The 18,132-nt window shown below is 41.4% G+C and overlaps 1 protein-coding gene across 5 annotated transcripts in view; it reads right to left on the bottom strand.

Moving 5' to 3' along the window:
• The window catches only part of PHACTR2 (phosphatase and actin regulator 2), a 133,974-nt gene that overhangs the window by 6,372 nt on the left and 109,470 nt on the right, over positions 1-18,132 (bottom strand). For 3 of the 5 annotated variants that reach the window (XM_030499584.1, XM_030499587.1, XM_030499586.1), the window contains exons 5-11: positions 17,545-17,781; positions 13,333-13,870; positions 11,889-12,082; positions 10,036-10,192; positions 7,879-7,934; positions 2,591-2,652; positions 1,430-1,567 (exon numbers count right to left, since the gene is read on the bottom strand). In XM_030499584.1, coding sequence (XP_030355444.1) covers positions 1,430-1,567; positions 2,591-2,652; positions 7,879-7,934; positions 10,036-10,192; positions 11,889-12,082; positions 13,333-13,870; positions 17,545-17,781 — 1,382 coding nt within the window. The remainder of the gene's footprint in view (positions 1-1,429; positions 1,568-2,590; positions 2,653-7,878; positions 7,935-10,035; positions 10,193-11,888; positions 12,083-13,332; positions 13,871-17,544; positions 17,782-18,132) is intronic. The other 2 variants (XM_030499588.1, XM_030499589.1) reach the window with 1 other exon arrangement.

Here is an 18,132-nt window from a genome sequence, read left to right as displayed (position 1 = left end):
GTGTGCATGCCTTCCAGCGCAGAACAGGCAAGCAGCATGATAAAATTACAGCATCACCAGACTGCGGTCTCATAAATGAGAAACTTCATTTTAAGCAGGGGATGGTTCTGTTTAGCCACAACAGGATGCTTACATGAGACTGCTGTAATAGCTAGGAAAGAAACAGCTATTTCTGAGCACCAAGTGAGCAGCAAAGACAACAGAGCTCCAGCTCCGTAACATAGTTACAGTACAGTTTTCTGCTCCCACTGGAATTAGAAAAATGACTTCCCTGGGAAAAAGGGCACGGGACTTTCCAGTCAACCCGGGGTCTGCTTTTCTGCTCAGGCCAACAAACACGGGGCTCACAGAACCAGCCTTAGGCACCTGTTCACTACAAAATAAACTGAGATTAAAAACTGCTACCCTAAAGTAGGTAGGAAACTCCACTGTTTCTTCTAGTGCAGTTTACCCTGGTTAAACCCAGGTGAAAGGGGAGTTTCTGAGTGCTCTAACCTCCCACAGACTCCATAAGGACTTGAGAGTGCTCAGCACCTCCCGGAACCCGTATCTACAAACACTTCTGGGTACATTTTTAATGTCTCCACCTTGACTTCATATGAGATTCTCCTTTGACTGTCAGATGAGCTGGCATTAATATCAAAATACAAGCTGAAATAAAATCAGTGCTTCACAGTACATAGGTAAAAGATTGTGAGTTCTTGCACGTATCAGTTCTTATGCCAAGCACATCTCTTAGGATTTCTTAGGTCTGAACCAGTAAAAGCTGGCTCAGACCCAGTGCTAAAAGGGCCGGCACTTTTTGACACATATCCTACACCTTTCCTTTTATGAAGTAGGATAGGAGAGAAATGGAAGAATATTTTATGATACTCTTTGACTGATCTGTTTTTTAAAAGAGAATCACAGAATCATTTGTCTCATCCTTTCTAGTTAGGCAGAGGAACTATTAACTGGAGCATGTTGGAGGCAGACTTCCCAAGAAGGTGTGCTGCATGCACATGGTCAGTTCCCGCACTGATAGTTGTGGCCAAGAACTCTTAAGAGGATGGAGCAGCCTCTCCCTTTTTTCACTTCAATGAGTTGCAAAAGTAACTCCTGGTGGTAGTGACGCAGGCTTTTGTCTGCAGAAACCTTGCCCAAATCGCATGGGTAATGGCCATCTTTGCTAACAGTGTGAACCTACCTTAGCAAGGCTCTAAAAATACAAGAAATACTGGCCTGAATTGCTGTAATGGAGGTGGCAAATATGCTCTTACTAAGCACCTGAGTGGGTTTTCTTAGGTGCAAGCAGTAGATGCACAGTAGTACCATGACAATCTCACTGCCTCCATCGGATGCCAGAATTGAGCGGATGTAAACCACAGAAAACTCCCCCAAAAGTGACAGATGCAAGTGTTTTCTTGTAAATTAAGAGTTTGTCCCTTGCCTTGTCTGCGGGAGTTAACCTAGCCCAAGGCTTGTCAGCACGACGGTCGTAATCCGGAGAATCTGTGACCTCCACATACTCGTTAAATCGAAGGATTCTTCTTGCTTGAAGTTCAGCCACTGTAGGCCTCAGGCTGAGCTGTAAGCAGGAGACAGAAAACACTACTTTTAATAAGATGAAATAAAATAAAAGAAGAGGGTATGATGTAATCTCAAGAGAACTTTAATGGTATTTCTAAATAGGGTCACTTTCAGGTAGCTATAAAAAGGCACCACCCTGGGAGCGCTGCACGGGAACGGGGAAGCAGCACAACCTGATTTCTTCCATTATAAAAATAGTCTTTGTTGGGCAGGTCACAGAGAATCATGACAGTTATCCCTGCAATATTAATTGTGACTTTGCAACTGTCACACCATTTACCCCACTAGGCAGTAGTGCATTTGCATTAATGATTACACCGTCTGCCGTATTCAACTATAGTACTGAAGATAAGCAGCATTTGGAGGTGCCTGCCTAACTAAAAAACTTGGGTTTGAACACGTGGGGGTTATTATTATGCCAAATTGTTTCAGTCACCTCAAAAGAATATTCGCTTTAATTAACTGAGGATGATCATATTAAAGAAACTGTATTTTTGCAGAGAAGGGCAGACTAGGAATATGTATGAAAACTCCCCCATCTTGTCCCAGAACAAACTCCTGAAGTCAGGGCAGCAGATCCATCCATAACTGCTTTATTTCCAGGACAGTGAGTGCAATCCTACCTGCAGTGACCAAGGCAGTTAAAAGAATGGTGAAGGAATTTCTTAGGGCACACATTGCTTTGCTGCCTTCTCTGCTGCTCAAGGGAAGAGCGGATCTACAGGTACATCTGCCCTCAAACATGACAGCAGTGGTCATGCTCACAGAGCAAATACGTGTTATTTCTCTCCCCTGATTACACGGACAAATATTTAGCATGGCCAGACTATGTATGCTTTTCCAGGTATGGGAAACTGGCCAGGATGGAGTTTCTCCCAAGGTGGACTGGGCTTGTAATGCTTTTTAAACAGATTTCTAGTCTAGGGGCATGAACTGATGGACATTTGCAGTAATGCATATACACCAATTCTTAGAATAATCGTATGTACAAAAATATACAATATAAAAAACACATCATCACCTTTCTACTGAGTTTACGCTTTATTTCTCTTTTGGCTTCCTGTTCCTCTTCTTCATTTTTTTCTGTTTTCAGAAGAGATAAGGAGGAGTGAATATTTAAGTATTAGAACTGCACATACCGTATTCTCTTGGTTGAAAGCTTCATCACTTAAGTCCTGGCCCATGTTTCCTCATATTTCTGGGTGATCCTGCCTGCGTTGTCTGCTTTTTAGATTTTGTGCGCTCTCATTTCTTTTCCCTATCCTCATTTCCCCTAATTCTGTAGACATCTCAAGTCACCACTGTGGGTCAGGAACACAGCAAAGAGGAGGCATCTGTCATTTTCTATGCTACAGCGAAGTAGTACCCTGAAAGAGCTGCCGAATGTTTCAATTACTTGTCCTAACATTAAAATCACTGTTGCTTTTACTTCCAACAGGCCTCCTACTGACTTTAGAGTCTAATTATTCATAAGGCTCAAGAAAAAAGTTTGCTCTGAGTAGCTGGATCAGCTGAGTGTCCTCTACTGCTACAGGATGCAATGAATCAGTGACAATTTGTTTCATCACCATTTATTCGTGCAAATTGGTTTTGTTACTTTAATGTTTTTCTTCTGGTTTGATAATGTGGGCATATGATTCAGCACTCAAGCCCTCTTGGTTAAAGGCCACTAGCTAGACCAAATGAACAAGTACAGCAGAAAATGATATATGCATTTTTTAATGTATTTGGACATGAGACTAAAATATGCTTTTAACGAATTTCTGTGCTAACCCAACTCGATGTCATGAGTGAAAAGCACACTTACAAAGGCATATTCACACGGACTCAGCATTTTTAAAAATTGATGTACACTGTGAAGAATATTATTTGCCCTTTCAGCCCACTTCTGATGGTTATATGCAATGTTAACTTTGTTGTGGCTGAAATATCCCATCTAGAGATACCTGTAAAATTCTGATCCTGTTTTCTTATGGTTGGGGGTTATGGATTCCACATTATAGTTCAAGGCTAACTATAAATTTAAAGGAATTAATTTGTCTATTGTGGATGCAGCCAACCTGTATAGATGAAAAGGCAGTTTTAAATCCTGGTAGTCCTACTTGCCCTGCCTGCTATGGCCAGCCGGCTGTGTTAGTATAGACAACCTGGCCGCAGAGGAGTTTCTGTATCATGACTGATACACTAGAAGCAACGCTACGACAGGACACCTCATGGTACTTGAAGATTTCGTTTGCTATCTCAAAGACTCTCATGCAAGAAGAATACAAGGGAAAGGGGAAGAGAAACAAATGACAAAAAAAAAGAAAGTTGCAGCAGGAAAAAGGAGATGGCAGCCAAAGACCTGCTCTGTGAGAAGAGTCCAACACTATCCCCAGGTTTCCATCAGCAAGATGCAATTGCTTGCTGCCTGGATTGGGTTGGATTTCATGCTGATGGTGATTTTACTGAGACACTGAAATGTGGATGTAGTTTATAGTTTATTAACAGCTTTTCTCATAAAAGGTGAAGATAAGGACTAGCTAAAGGAAAGGGACTGAAATCTGGTGGCTGCTGCTAAAATAATCAAATTGGTGGTTGGCAAATGGCCCTCTGTCTATGGCACTGACTCATACTAAAGCACCTACTTCCCATCTCCATCCTGCCGGGCAGAGTGTTGCTTTAAGCTTGGTGCTACAGAAACATTGCCCTGATACAAATTCTTACCAACAGTAAAACCTACAGTGTATTTTTCTTCTCTTAAGATAAAAGTTTTGAAAGTTGCCATAGTGAGCTAAGAAGATGTCTGGTGCTAAAAAGAATGGGTCTAGTGCTCCTGCTTCCTTCAGGTGCTGTGGAAAATTCCAGCTGGAGGGCCAAGTTTTGGCTGCAGGTACAAACTGACTCACTTGCCCAAACAGGAACACATTAATGCATAGGAATACAGTCTGACTGCTTTCCACCTTAAAAGCAGATCTAATCTGTGTGATGTGGGGTAAGAAAACACAAACACAATGTTCCCAGCTGCAAGTCCCCTCCTCAGATGTCCTGCTGCTGCCGTACTGGCAAAAGACCAGCACAGCAAGCACCCTTTGCTCGCAGGAGTTCTCAGTTAGATCCCAGCAAAACTATGGTTTTCCTCCTTCCCTGCCTGCAGCTCCTAGGAAGTCAAACTGGGACTGAATTCCTAACTGAAGCAATTCTGTTTAGCACTGCTTATCGTGGCCTTCAAATTAAACAAACCTCCAGTCAAAGCCGAACAAGCAGCTTCCCTGACATCTATACATTAGTGCTACTGCAATTTTTGCCATATTAGATCTGGCCACCACTTGTTCTGTGGGATATTTGTTTTGTAGCAGAAGGGGAAAAGAGAAGAGAGAATTGTTCTGCCTGAGGACTGCTCCGTTCTTGACCACAAAGTACTCCCGCAGTGTAAAACCGAACTTTCCACTGTGTCCCTGTGGGATTAGCTATGTTTAGACTTCTCTGTGGGCTTGCAGGGAAAGAGAAAGAAAAGACAAACAAAGCGCTTGCCTCTTGCAGCGGTCTGGAACACACGAAGTGGTTTCTCTTTCCTCATTTTACAAGCAAAGATAACCATTAATATTCCTTAACGAGCTAACCCCTGTTTTCTACAAAGCCAGTACTGGCAGGCGTGCAGGTGCACAGCACAAGAAGTTCACTGTCCCTTACAAATACAGGAAAAAATACAGTTATCTTAATCCAAAATTCCTGGAAGAATAAAAAGGTTCTCTGCCATAATGCAATACTATAAATACTACTGGCTCAAAGCCAGTACACAAGAACCTTGTCTTTATTAAAACCACAGGGCTTTATCTGTCCTTCAAGTCGACTCCTGAGTTATCGGAACTTTGTTTTAGTGTGGGAAGACTCAGAAGTCCGAACAGTTCTATCCAAATTGTTTTTATAGAAATCCGCCTGCAATGTCTTACGATCGTACTCAGTCACAGGATTTTCAGTAACTGGTTTATCTGGAAACATTGTCTAAACAAAACTTCTTTCAAGACAGATTTTCTCACTAACTGGAAATGCAGAAAAAGAAAAAATACCGACTTCTGAATTTCTTAAAATATTTGAGTTGAACTTAATCTTGAAGTAAACCTTTGCACCTTTATCACTTAGCATAACCTTAAAGTCTGATAAACATTACTCAAAATACTACTTTCAAATATTACTTTTCCTTAGCTGCAGTTTACGTACACGCAATAATATAACCCCTTCTCCCCATCCACTGCTTAAAAATAGGAGGAAGGAAGCTTTATGAAAGGAATCCCAACTTGTTCACAAAAGCTGCCTACAATGAAGGTATTTAAGAGATGTAAACATTTTCAAACGATCCACAGGAAGGGAATGTAATAATTTTGATAAATAATATGACTACCTTGGAGCTGAGAGAGAACGTGTACCCTTAAGGGGCTCTGAGTCAGACTCACCACAAACCCAGGCTTGCTTTAGTTTCCTTTGCTTTTACAGATCACTATCAATCAACTCAGAATATTTTATATCTTGGTGATGAACAAAAAGCAGTTTTGGATTCTCTATGTGCTTGCCAATGACTCTGTGATTGCTTGTGATTTATAACCTTTATTTTTTGCTCTCCCTTGCCTCTTTAAGACAGCCCCCTGGCAGCAGCAGGGGAGGATGGTGGGAGGCATTGAGTGCAAAGCCTCGTATGCTGCCAAAAACTTAAAGTAAACAAGCTGAAACAGGAGAAGAAATCTATTAACTGCTTTCAAGTCTTGAGCTACTTATTGCAAAATCAGTGAATGGAATAAACAATGGCAAAAGGGATATTAAATACATCACAGGTTCACTGCTAGATCAGTTATCCTGAGATGAGCAAGACAGAGAGGGCGGTAAGGAAGCCCAGCTGGTGCTCCCAGCTCACTGGCCATATCCTGGCCCACCAAACATGTTTCGGAATTACCTTTCTCACACAATCCAGCACGAGTGGTTTGTCATATGAAAAAATGTTTATATTTTATCTTCACTTTTCTATGCAATCTATAAGTTCAGAAATTATAGTTCTAGAAAGTCTATTCACATTATATGTTGGACAGGAGTCCCCTGACCCTTCTCTTGTGCACCACAATGCATGAACTATAGCTTCCCTTTTCAGTAAGATGCAGCACTATTTGACTTGTGAGAGCTTGGACAGCAGCACTAGGATTTTCTTAGCATGGATGGTTGCCTGAAAGCCAGTAACTGCTATGTCTCCTTGATTTGCTGGCCTGAGCAGGTGACAGAGTGATCAGTCCATGGATTTTGTCAGGTAGAGAGCCCATTTTCTTTCCTCCCATTAGCATGCTATGCTCCACAGTTGCACAGATGAACTCTCAACTTTTCTGAACAATTGTTGGAAATAACAGCGTTATACCTGCTCTTTCATCAAGTGTGGGAAGTTCTTATACCTTAAGAATAGATAAGGTTTTTGATTTGTTGCTATGTGTGAAAGATTTTCATGTGCATTTTCTTCATTTATTTCTTCTACTTAGGCATCAAGTACTAGGCTACCCTTGCAGAATGAACACAGGGCTAGATGGAGCTGGGCATGGCCACTGTTACAGTATGTGTTCCGGTAACATCCATAGTATAGAAAGATTCATAAAGGAAGAAAAAAAAAAATCCTGTTTGCAAATGTCTGACAGCCTAAGAACAAAACCAACATAAGTAAATGGGAGAATAGGCATATGATGTAAGCATCCAATGCACTTCATTCCTCTGTCCCTGACTATTTGAATTATAGACTTAAATTTTTCACCAGGGATATTATGGAAGTATTTAATCAATGGGAAGATATTCAGTGAGAATGTCTCATGCAGGTTTCAGTACAGAAGACATTTATGTCAGAAGTGGATATGAAGGCTAGCATGCTGATGTAGTTGTATACCTGTTCACTTTCCCCTGAACACTTCACCCTTCCTCTTTCTACTCCTCCTTCCAACCTCTGCCCTTATATCACACCTCCCACCTCCTACTGATATTCCTTACTCCTCCTCATAAAAATTAGGCAGAAGTTTAACCAGCCTAGAACTACTTCTAAGGGGTATCTAAGTCATTCCTGGTGTTTGGAGCAGCTTCAAGAAGAGGGATTGTGAGAAGCAAAATTTGGCATACTGAATATACAGTTTTCACAGCTACCATTACAGGTTAGGATATAAATCTAGTATTGACACATTATTTTCTAGAACATAATTTCTCTCCAGTTATGGATCTAACACTGGAGCAACAACAACAGGCTTCCATATGAATCCAACATATGTTCACTTTCTAAGTAAATACTAGCTGAAACCTGAATAAAATACTTACGCTTCAGGATATTCCTTTGCTCGAGCTCTTCAGTTGTAGGCCTCTGGCTAAGTCTCCTGTGAGAACAAAGTAAGTGACTGATTTAAAACCAGATCCAAATAATACATTATGATTTGTAATACAGCTTAAAAGGTGTTTCTCATATGGTCAGGCTATTCTTTGCCAGCAGAGGTGTTCAACAAATCAGGTAATTTCCAGATAGTTAAAATAACTGTGCATGTAACCACAATACTGAGTGGCCATTTGGTTTAATATATGTGCTGTTGCCACTCAAACACATAAATAACTGATACCTGCATAATATTAAAGAAATTGTATCAGCAAATTTAAATTCCTCATTTACAATAATAATTTTATGAAAAAATTCATAAACCTTTTTTGTTCCCAGGCACCATCATTATGATAAGATGTGCAATCGTAAGATTATTCTCTGATATTTTGAATGAAAATCCTATTCATTAAAAAAACCCCACACGAGCTGTGCATTACTCACTGATTTCTACGTACAATTGGGAGCTTTACTTGAATGTTGATTTTATTTAGTTACCTATATATTAACTGCCAAAAAAAAAAAAAATTCTGGTTTGTACAGTGGAGAACATGTCTGATGTTGTCTCTAAGTTTACTAAACAAGTTCACTTGTTCACTTGAGAAAAGCAGCAAGAAAAAGCTCAGCAGCAAGATTTATTAAAATATTATTATATTAAAGATAGATGTCGCTCTGTCCAGCAAACCTCACACTGTTCACTATGGATTATCTTCAGCTTCTGATTCAAACCATGCTTGGACTTTCAGATTTGGTGGGGAGGACTGGCAAGTTTACCACGGGTGACCAGCCCCTGCTGTAGGAAGCCCCAGGTGGGACCTGACCTGACCCTACCCAGCTGTGGGAGCAGGTCTCCCATCAGACCTCGATGCTGCCAGGTGCTGACCACCATGGCAGGAATTTTTAAGGAACTGGCGTCAAACTTAGTTGTGATTTCAGGCATGAGCACAGCCCTGGCATGCAGGGACATTGTCCCCTGCCACCTCAGCTTCCTGGCAGAACCACCAGTGTCCCTGCACAAGAAGTTCAGGGCAGGAACCAGAGCAGTTTCTGCAGTTCAAGCCCCTGAGGGACACCGACAAGCAGGATGTGATCATCAGAGCTGGGATTCAGTCAGGAAAGCAGAGATAACAACCATGCCACTTTATTAGCAGAAGAAAAATGACCCTTGGCGTCTACACAATAGATGTGTCACTGTTACGGGTAAGGGATGAAAGAAACAACATAGCCCATAGTCACAGAGCAACTCAGCTCATCTTCTAAGTGCTGATGCAGGGCTGCGGTACTCTGCACTGGAGCAGTACTGGCTGGACTACCCAGAATCTGGAAGTCTCCAATAAACACAGGACATCCTCCAAATCTATCTGGACATTTCTGAGCACAAGAGAAACAAGGACAGGTCTGGGAAAATCCAGACATTTTGTAGTCTATTCTCAGAGACCATGAAAGCCAAAATTAACATCTATAAGGATTTAAAAAAAAAAACCCCAAAAAAACCCAAAAAAAACCCCTTGTAAAAATGCAAGTGAAAATTAATCTTTTTTAATGCAATGTTCTCAAGTCCAGAAAGAGAAAGTTAGACAGCATGAGAAAGACACGCCTCAGAGGTGGGCACAGTAAACAAAGTCTGCCTCCTTCCATTTCTTTTGCTGGAACCAGCATGTGAATAATGAAAGAGTTAGAGAAAAGGAGGAGGATGGGGAGGGCATGAATGAACATGCACAGGCATGCTCTGTGTGTCAGGAACCACTGCTCTGACCAAGATGGGTATATATAAATGCAAGTCTTTGCTAACCAATTTGAGAAAAAGGTTGAACCATGGCACTGACTACTGTGGAGTCACTCTTATCCTCTTCCTCTTTATTCTTTATTTTTCTTTTAACCAAACAAACCCAACCCCCCCGAAGGTCTCAGATTTGTTTTCTGCAGGACAAAAACACATTATTGACATTTTAAAGTTTTGTGAGAAATAAAAATACTGCTTTCCAGACAGTTGTACCACAAAGATACTGCACTGCATATCGGGCTGCATTTAAAACTTGAACCCAGTGTTCTTGATTCTCTTCCTCCACCTCTGCCCAGTGAAACCACATTTACCCTGCAATTGATACCTCACTAGCTTTGTTCCAATCTGATGTCTGATTTCCTGCCTCTCCTCTTCAGATGTCCGCTGCAAGATGTTTTTGTCTTCTAATTCTTTCTTAGATGGTCTGTTGCCAAGTTTGATAGCAAGAGTATCCCTACGACGAATTTTACTTGCCAAAGAGCCTGAGGAAAGAAGAAGGGTAGATTCAGTTCATTCATACTTAGGTTACAGACACAAATTCTGAGTAAGAACTTTAATACCTTCCCAAAGCAGCCATGTTCCCACATGCAGGAGAAGAATTTTAATTAACATCAAAAGAAAAGTAGTTTTAGCTTAATTCACAACAATAAAAAGCTGAAAGGCTTGGATGAAAAAGCTACCAGCCAAATTGATAGAGGAGTTTTACAAACGTCACTTGTCATCTGTGAAGTGATAGGATAAAAATGACAAATCTATACTTAAGTGTCTTTGAAGTCTGATATGTTACAGGTTGGTTTATTTATCTACTTAGTATATAAAGCAAGCTGCTGCTCTTTTTCTTCAGCCTTATATGGTTTAGTCTCATTCTGTCATAATTTCCCTGATTCTTTCCATCTTTTTTCCAATCAAATACCACTTAGTTCTTGTATAGTGCTTTTAGTCTTTAACTGATTTGTAAATTAAAACAAAAATACAGTTTAGAAAAGTGCTCTAAGTGCTTGTAAAGTGACCTAGACAGGAGCCCCCAGGCACTGAAGCAATCTGTTTGTCCACAAAACAGACACAGTAGGGACAAGGGCCATGCAATTTTGGTAGTCTTAGCCACAGCCAGCTGTGGAAGGAAGGGTATTTTTTATGGCCTTTATTCCTTCCCTTGTATCTTGATACTCTGACTGAGGGGGCTACCTATGTCCTAGGTTGGCAGATTTTCACCACATAACACAGTCTGGTAACACCACAGGCTCCCACCTCACTTCTCATTAGACACGTGCTGCTGTGTGAATACACGATTTTTTGGTTGCTACCACTTTGGATCATATTCAAACCAAATGCAGAACTGCAGAAACTTCAGCCTCTTGAGCTACCTGGCACATCACCTTCTGCTGCACCAGTGGCCAAGATAAAACCCAAACGTTAATTTTCCCTCACTCCCCTTTGGTACACAGCACTCCACTTTCAGGCAAAGGTGCAGCCATCGGGTGAGCTGGATCAGGGAACTGATCCTATTGAAAATCAGCTCAACAACAGCCACCGCTGCAAAAGTAAACATGAGTGCTGGCCTAAGGGAAGAATGAACAGCTGAGAGCAGGGATTAGGCAGAAGGTGGGCAGGACAACCCCCTTCAGCAGCAGCAAGGACATCTGCCAAATTAGGGTGATAATATAGTCATGACCCTAGATGAAATTTCAAAGCTGTAAAATTAGATGTAATCCACTGTCATCTGCTCTGTCTGGTAAGGTACTCCAGTGCTTAAAACATCCTGATCAAAGAGGAACAAATGACTTTGAGAGAGTGAAGCTGCTGACTGATGGGCTTCCTCTATTGACTACCAAAGCCTGTTAACTCCCACAAGACACTCCGGGATCTCTAGTGCAATTCAGCTGAAAGTCACACTGGTGTTTTAAGAGTAGAGTTCAAGACATGGGTGAGCCATTGATTTGGCTCCCATCCGTGCAATGCTTGATCTGCTCACACCATTGCATAGGTCCCGGAAGGTTTCTGATCACAACCGTTTGGGAGAAGTGGGACACCCATTTCTCTGTAGTGGCAAAATACTAAATCATCTAAACCCACCCCATGCAGCCATACCTCTCTTTACTTCACCCTAGCAAGGGTCAGGCATGCTCACATAATGCAATGTGAAAAAAGTAGCCTGCAACTTCTTGGCGGGATGCTTACTTTCAGCACTTGCATTATCATCATCATCGTCATCATCTGTGTACAGTATCGGCCCATCTGAGTCCGAGTCGCTGCTGTGGCTCTCTCTGCTACTTTCACTCTCAGGAGGAGCAGCAGTGTCAGAAGCGTCCTCCACCAGCTCAGAATGTGCCTGGTCAGGTGCCTCCCCTTCTTGGTCTTCTTTGGTAACCAAGCTGTTAATTCATAAGCAGAAACGGTGTGACATTAACACAAGCAGCACAGAACACAAATAGGAGACAGACTGTATAAACAAGTATGTAAACAGAAGTTCTGTTATTCAAACTAACCTCTCTTTCTAAAAAAATTACACATATAAAAAGTATGCAGATGTGTACACGTATCTGTACGCATGTATGTTACGAAAAAGGTTGCAAATGATCTAGAATGATGTGCTGCAAAGCCTGTATAAAGAAAAATCCTAATTCTATTTTATTGCTAGTGTGATGGGACCAGCAGAACATAAAGGCTACTAAGAAAAGAAAAACAGCTCTTAAAGTTGGGGGTGAGAGGAGCGAGTCATAGAGCAGATGTGAATGCAAAGCTTCCTGTTCTGGAACCTATCTCTATTTATTTTAAATACAGTTTTACTGCTGTTGAGACCAAAATATTCATGCCCATCGCTGACGAACATGGAAATTAGCAGCAGAGCACCCTTCTCCTTTGGAAAATCTTTACGTAAAGGAAGAGCTGCGTAAGGGGAGAAGTAGGACAGTAACATAATGCTGACACAGATGTATCAGCAAGAATTTAAAGGAAAGTTGCTAGGCCACTGACATCTAGACTAAACCCTTTTGGGTTGTTATGAAAGTTCCTGTGGCACGGAAAAGACAGATTAATAAGCCAGTTTTATTTGCTGCCAACTATTTCTCTTAAAAAATGTAATTATGACCTTTCTCTTGACTAGATTTTATAGTATCTGAGACTTAGACAAGCTACTAGGCAATGATAGACCAAATACCTACTTAGCAAGGCCTGAAACTGTCATTTTCAAGTGTGCAAGTAAATTCAGCTATTAAATTGGAGTTTTAGCAGTGAGATACTTAAAGATATCCACACAAAAAAAAACCCAAACAGTAAAACCCCCTTGTTAACTCAGCAGCATTTCTTGTTTGCCTTAATGAGGAAGAAATAAAAGTGTTATTAGCTACTGGCTGAACTGCTGACCACAGTGGTCACATTATGCCACACGATGATGCAGGAGGCAGGTTATGAGCAATGACCTTCTTGGGAAAAAAGAGGTACAGCAGGTGAATGGCTCAAAGGCACTGGCAAGGAACAAACTGTGCTGCGATGCAACACAAACTATTACCAATGAGCAGAAGAAACAAAAGAGATCCCCGTGTGCCTACAGCATCCCTTGAAGAAATGTGGCTTCCTTGGCTGTGGGTCTTACCACTCACCCACGACAGCCATACCACCTTACCTCTTTGTGTCTCCTCCACCGGCATCTGGACCACTGTCTAGAGCGTGGCTCTCATCTGTGCCATGCTCAGTCTGGAGAGGAGGCTTAGGATCTGATCCAGGGACAGCTGGCCCTGCTGCACAGCCATCTGGCACATCTTGGGCATCTGAAGAGACAGTGGGCTGACCAGATCCAGCAGGAAAAGGAGGTGGAAGTGGAGGGGGAGGAGGGGCAGAGGTGGGAGGAGGGGGGACAACAAGCTTGCTTGCTTGCTTTGCATCCTCTGTTCCTGAAATTAGTATGGAAGGTTGCTCAGGCTCGAGTTTTTTTGCCTTTACTTCCAAACTGTTGGCTGTAGCACCTGAGGGGGAAGAAGCAGCTCCATCCGGCGCTGTTCGTGGGGCTGAATGTTTCCCAGTTTTTTTCTTGCCCCTGGGAGTCCCTGATGTGCTCGATTTGCTAGAAGTCTCCTTAGAGGCTTTGGGATGAGATGATGTGGATGGAGATGGTGATGAAGAGGACTTGGACACTAGCGTTTTTTTCACATGAGAGGAACCAGCTAAAAGAAGAAAAGAAAAAGCCTTTTACAGTCTCACAACTTTATGATTTTTGCACTATTCCTTTTGTATGGATTGACATGTGCCAGTATTTAAAAAATACACTTGATACTTCTACAATCCATCTATATGCTTGAGACGAGTAAATGTTGTAGTTCAAATTTTACCTTTGAAAAACTGAAGGTTTACCAGGAAAAACTGAAACCATGCTAGAATCAAAGTCTCACCCAAGAACAGTGGAGAGGATCAACCTTATGAATGGTTGACAGTTTGATTCTAGCATTCTGCATTGGCCCATTACAACTTGCCTGGACAAAAAGAATCCACTATTTATTCCCTACATGTTTAGTGCCCTATTTAAAAAAAAACCCAAACACCTGCTACCAGACAGAGAAAACTGTGTGACCTTTCCTATTATGTGAATTTTCATCTGAGCACTAGGAGAACACCATGATTTTCCTTATGTTTTTCAGTGAACACCTCAAGACCATTACGGATATCAATTACTTTTCACAATGTTATTGCAAGTGGTGTGCTCCTAGTTAATGGCAAGCAGCACAGGGACAGCAAAATGAGATGTACTTTCAAGTCCAGCTGGGCATGTTCATAAAACAGAGGCAGAAACCTCTGACTTCACTCTGCAGAAATGCTCTCCAGAAGGGAGGAGGCATTGAAGGCCTCTTGCATGTACTGGGAGTTTTCATCTTACCAGCGACCAACTCAGGTAGCCTTGAAAATGCAGTGAAACAAGGCTTTGACACTAGCTGTACGAGCTGGCCTGTGATGCTGCTGTTTAATCCTGTGATACTTACCATATTGAAGCATTTATGTACAATGCCCAAGTCTGAAAGAGATTTCATCCAGCCTGCATGCCCATGTGCATTCCAGCCACATTTCTGATTGCTGTGTTGATGCACCCATCATCTGGACTGGGAGCTTCAAACTTCTGACTTTCATTTAAAAAGCAATAAAAATGACAACCATCTTACGATCCAGTGCTTTTCATCAAAATGCATCCAACTCAAACACTTCTGCTGTAGTAAAAACGCATTAACCTCCAGAGAACAAATGAAAGCATTCTAAAGCTACACAGCAGCCTTGCGGCTAAGCTTATCGAGTCAAACAGAAAGCTGTAACAGAAATCTCCTGAAAGGCCTATTTTACTTATAAGCATTTAAATAAAAACAAAACCCCAGCAGATTAGGATAGGCCCAAAATACAGATACTGGCCATAATAAGCTCATGATATAAAAATAGCTTTCACAGTGAGAGTGTTCTCAGTCTCAAAGATGGAAAACAATTCAAAAGACACATTATACTGTCCTCTTCTGTAGCTGAGTGTTATGATTTATAAACAGAGTGCTGTGAGGCTTTTAGTGTGTCTGGAAAAATCCACAGAAACTTCAGGCAAATCACTGTCCCTCTTTGTGCTGCAAGCGCACTGTAAAGGGCACTGTACCGAATCTAGTGGTACTGCACTAAGCATCCACATCAAGCACAAACCACTGACTTAACTTACCAGCAAATCAAAAGGAAGCAAAGAAATGGTAGAGGCAGCAATTCCTAACTGCAGTGGAAATAGATGGTGGCTCCAACCTGCATATTATTTAGCAGAAACCTCACTGTGTAGTAAGAAAGGGCTCTGGTTCTGATCCAGCAAAGCACTTGAACACAGGCTGAAGGTCAGCAGAACCAGTCACATGCTTACACTTAAGAACTCCAGCATAATACAAATATACAGCCACACTATAATTATTGCTGGGAAAATGTCAAAAGATGTTTCCATTGAAAAAAACCTTAAATATTCTCAGAACCTTTCTGGACCTGCAATCAGATACAGAAACTGGAATAATTTCTCCCAAGAAAAACCCTCCTACACTTTCACGTGGGTCAAAAGTGCTATTGCTAATGTTGCTTTTGACTGGGCTGGCTGACAATTTTCTGTCATGCCTCTTTGTCAGTGGAAGATTTGAATTTTGATTAAATGAAAAATTTCACAGCTGTTATTTGCCTTTTGGCACACTTCCATGCTTGCATTTAAGTCCCCTTCTCTCAGTTCCACTATTTCAGTTTGAAAACCTGCTGCGGTAACTTCAGGAGAGCCACGGCTCAGTTGTTACTAATATTCCTTTTCTCCTTCACAGGATGGATCACTTTCACAGGGGTCTGACAAATCTCTTGTACTAATGCTGCTCCCAGTCAGCTCTACTTACAATGTACTGCCTCACTTCAAATGATCACAATGTACTTTTAATGTTGGAAGAAATTACCGGAAGAATAGGTACTATTTTATATAAGGGATACATGGATGTATTTTATACCACTATGGTCGCAAGCATTGCATGATGTTTCAGCAAGGCTACTAGAAGACAAATCTGGGATATGAATGTATTTGAATTTAAGAACTCAGATACCTGAGAGTTTGTTACCAGCCACTGGTCTGAACATTTCTTAATGCAATTGGTTGTTTTATTTCTGGCACGTCTGCTGTTATAAGGTTCCTTCACCTAAGAAGAACTGAGTTTTCCAGCTGCATGTGAAATACAAGCAGCAAATTCTGGGTTTTCAAAATGTTTATTCTTGTGGTCATCTGATGCAGTAGGGACAGTTAATACCAAGTTAATGGATATTTTATGGCAGAATTATTATTGTAACTCTAGCAGTCTTGCAATGTTTTCAAACAGTCCTCTTCTGCATGCTTCAAATATAAAACATGCCAAAATGTACAAGCTACAAAGAGGTATACTTAGAAAGAAAACTGGAGGGTCTGAAGGGCTTTCAAAGACTGACAGAGGATTGAAAACACAAGGCTTGTATAAGTTTGTCAGTCATATATACAGTTCATTCATCACAATACTGCTTGTGTTCAAATTATATTTGGAGGGTTTAATTTTGGTGATTGTCTAAATTACAACTATTCAAACTCAGGATCAGTGCCTTAAGAACAGCTACCTATAATCTTTAATCTAGCATCACTGCTGAATTTCGGTTTAAAACTGTAGGGATAAACACATCCGCTATGTGCCTGATGGTTGACATTTTCCATTTCCAGTGCACATTTAGAATCACAGCAAGCCAGCAAGCATCTTGAGGAAGCCCGGCTATTTCTAATGGTTATAATTCTTTTTTTGTTTGTTTGGTTTGTTGTTGTTGTTTTGTTTTGTTTGTCTCAAGTAAAATAACTGCTCCTCAACAGTCTTTAAAGATGTCTTCAAAGTTCTATCTTTTACCTCTCTGAGATCTTGTAATCTTGCCAAATTAATTGGAATAGTAGATATCTCAGAATAGATATATCAGCAGAAAGTTACAGCAATAGCATAGTATTTTTACTTAGGGGCACCTCATATGTTTGGTTTCAGAAACCACCTTTTTCCCTGTTGATTCTTCACCAGTTCTTTGGGTTATTTTGTTGCCAGCATTCACACATGAACTGGGAATTCAATATTGTCTCTGGTGTGCTTGGTATTGTGCACACATTCTTTAAACAGCAAAGTGATCTGTCTGGAGTGTTTGCAGACAGCAGAACCAGAGCTCAGCAGGAAGCTAGCTAAAAACATCCATAGCATGCTCTTTAGTAACGCTGCTGTGTACAGAGGCAGAAGTTATCGTCAGACCAAGCCAAGCACCCCCATGCACATGCACCCACCAGAACTGGCACTGCCTATGCAGTACTCACCAGTGTCTCGATTTGCACTGTGACTTGTTGGCTTGGGTGGTGGGAGAGGAGGCTGCTTAGCAGGAGCCTTTCCCTTTTTTTTAGCATGAGGTGCTTCGTTACTCTTATGGCTGGTGGTGGTGGAAGCAGCAATAGCATTTTTTGGTGGTAGCGGAGCTTTTTTAGATTTAGGCTTAGGCTTGGGTAGTGGTGGAGCATGGGATGCCGGTATTTCTGGGCAGTGATCAGTAGTGCTCTCTATGGATAAGAAAGTGAACAGAAGCCAACTGACACACATATAACGCCACATACATTCAACAACAAGCCTGACAACAGTGACTGCTTTTTGCTGCTTGAGCTCTTGGGAATCAGGAGAGACTTCATCTTCTGCCTCTTACTGAAGTATTATCTCAGAAAAAATTACCATCCATCTCAATTCAAGTCCTCCTCATGGAAGATTTTTGCCTGGCACTTCTCTCAGTCTCATCTACTCTAGACTTCCAAGGATCATTCCTAATGTTCAGTATTCTCAACTAGACTACTGGCTGCAAACTGAACAAGGGAAATGACATATACTCTTCTAACAAATTCCCTTGGCTTCTTTCCAGC

The sequence above is a fragment of the Strigops habroptila genome, chromosome 10 (genome assembly GCF_004027225.2).
Source record: "Strigops habroptila isolate Jane chromosome 10, bStrHab1.2.pri, whole genome shotgun sequence".
NCBI classification, from domain to species: Eukaryota; Metazoa; Chordata; class Aves; order Psittaciformes; family Psittacidae; genus Strigops; species Strigops habroptila.
This window is presented reverse-complemented; position numbering and strand designations above follow the sequence as displayed.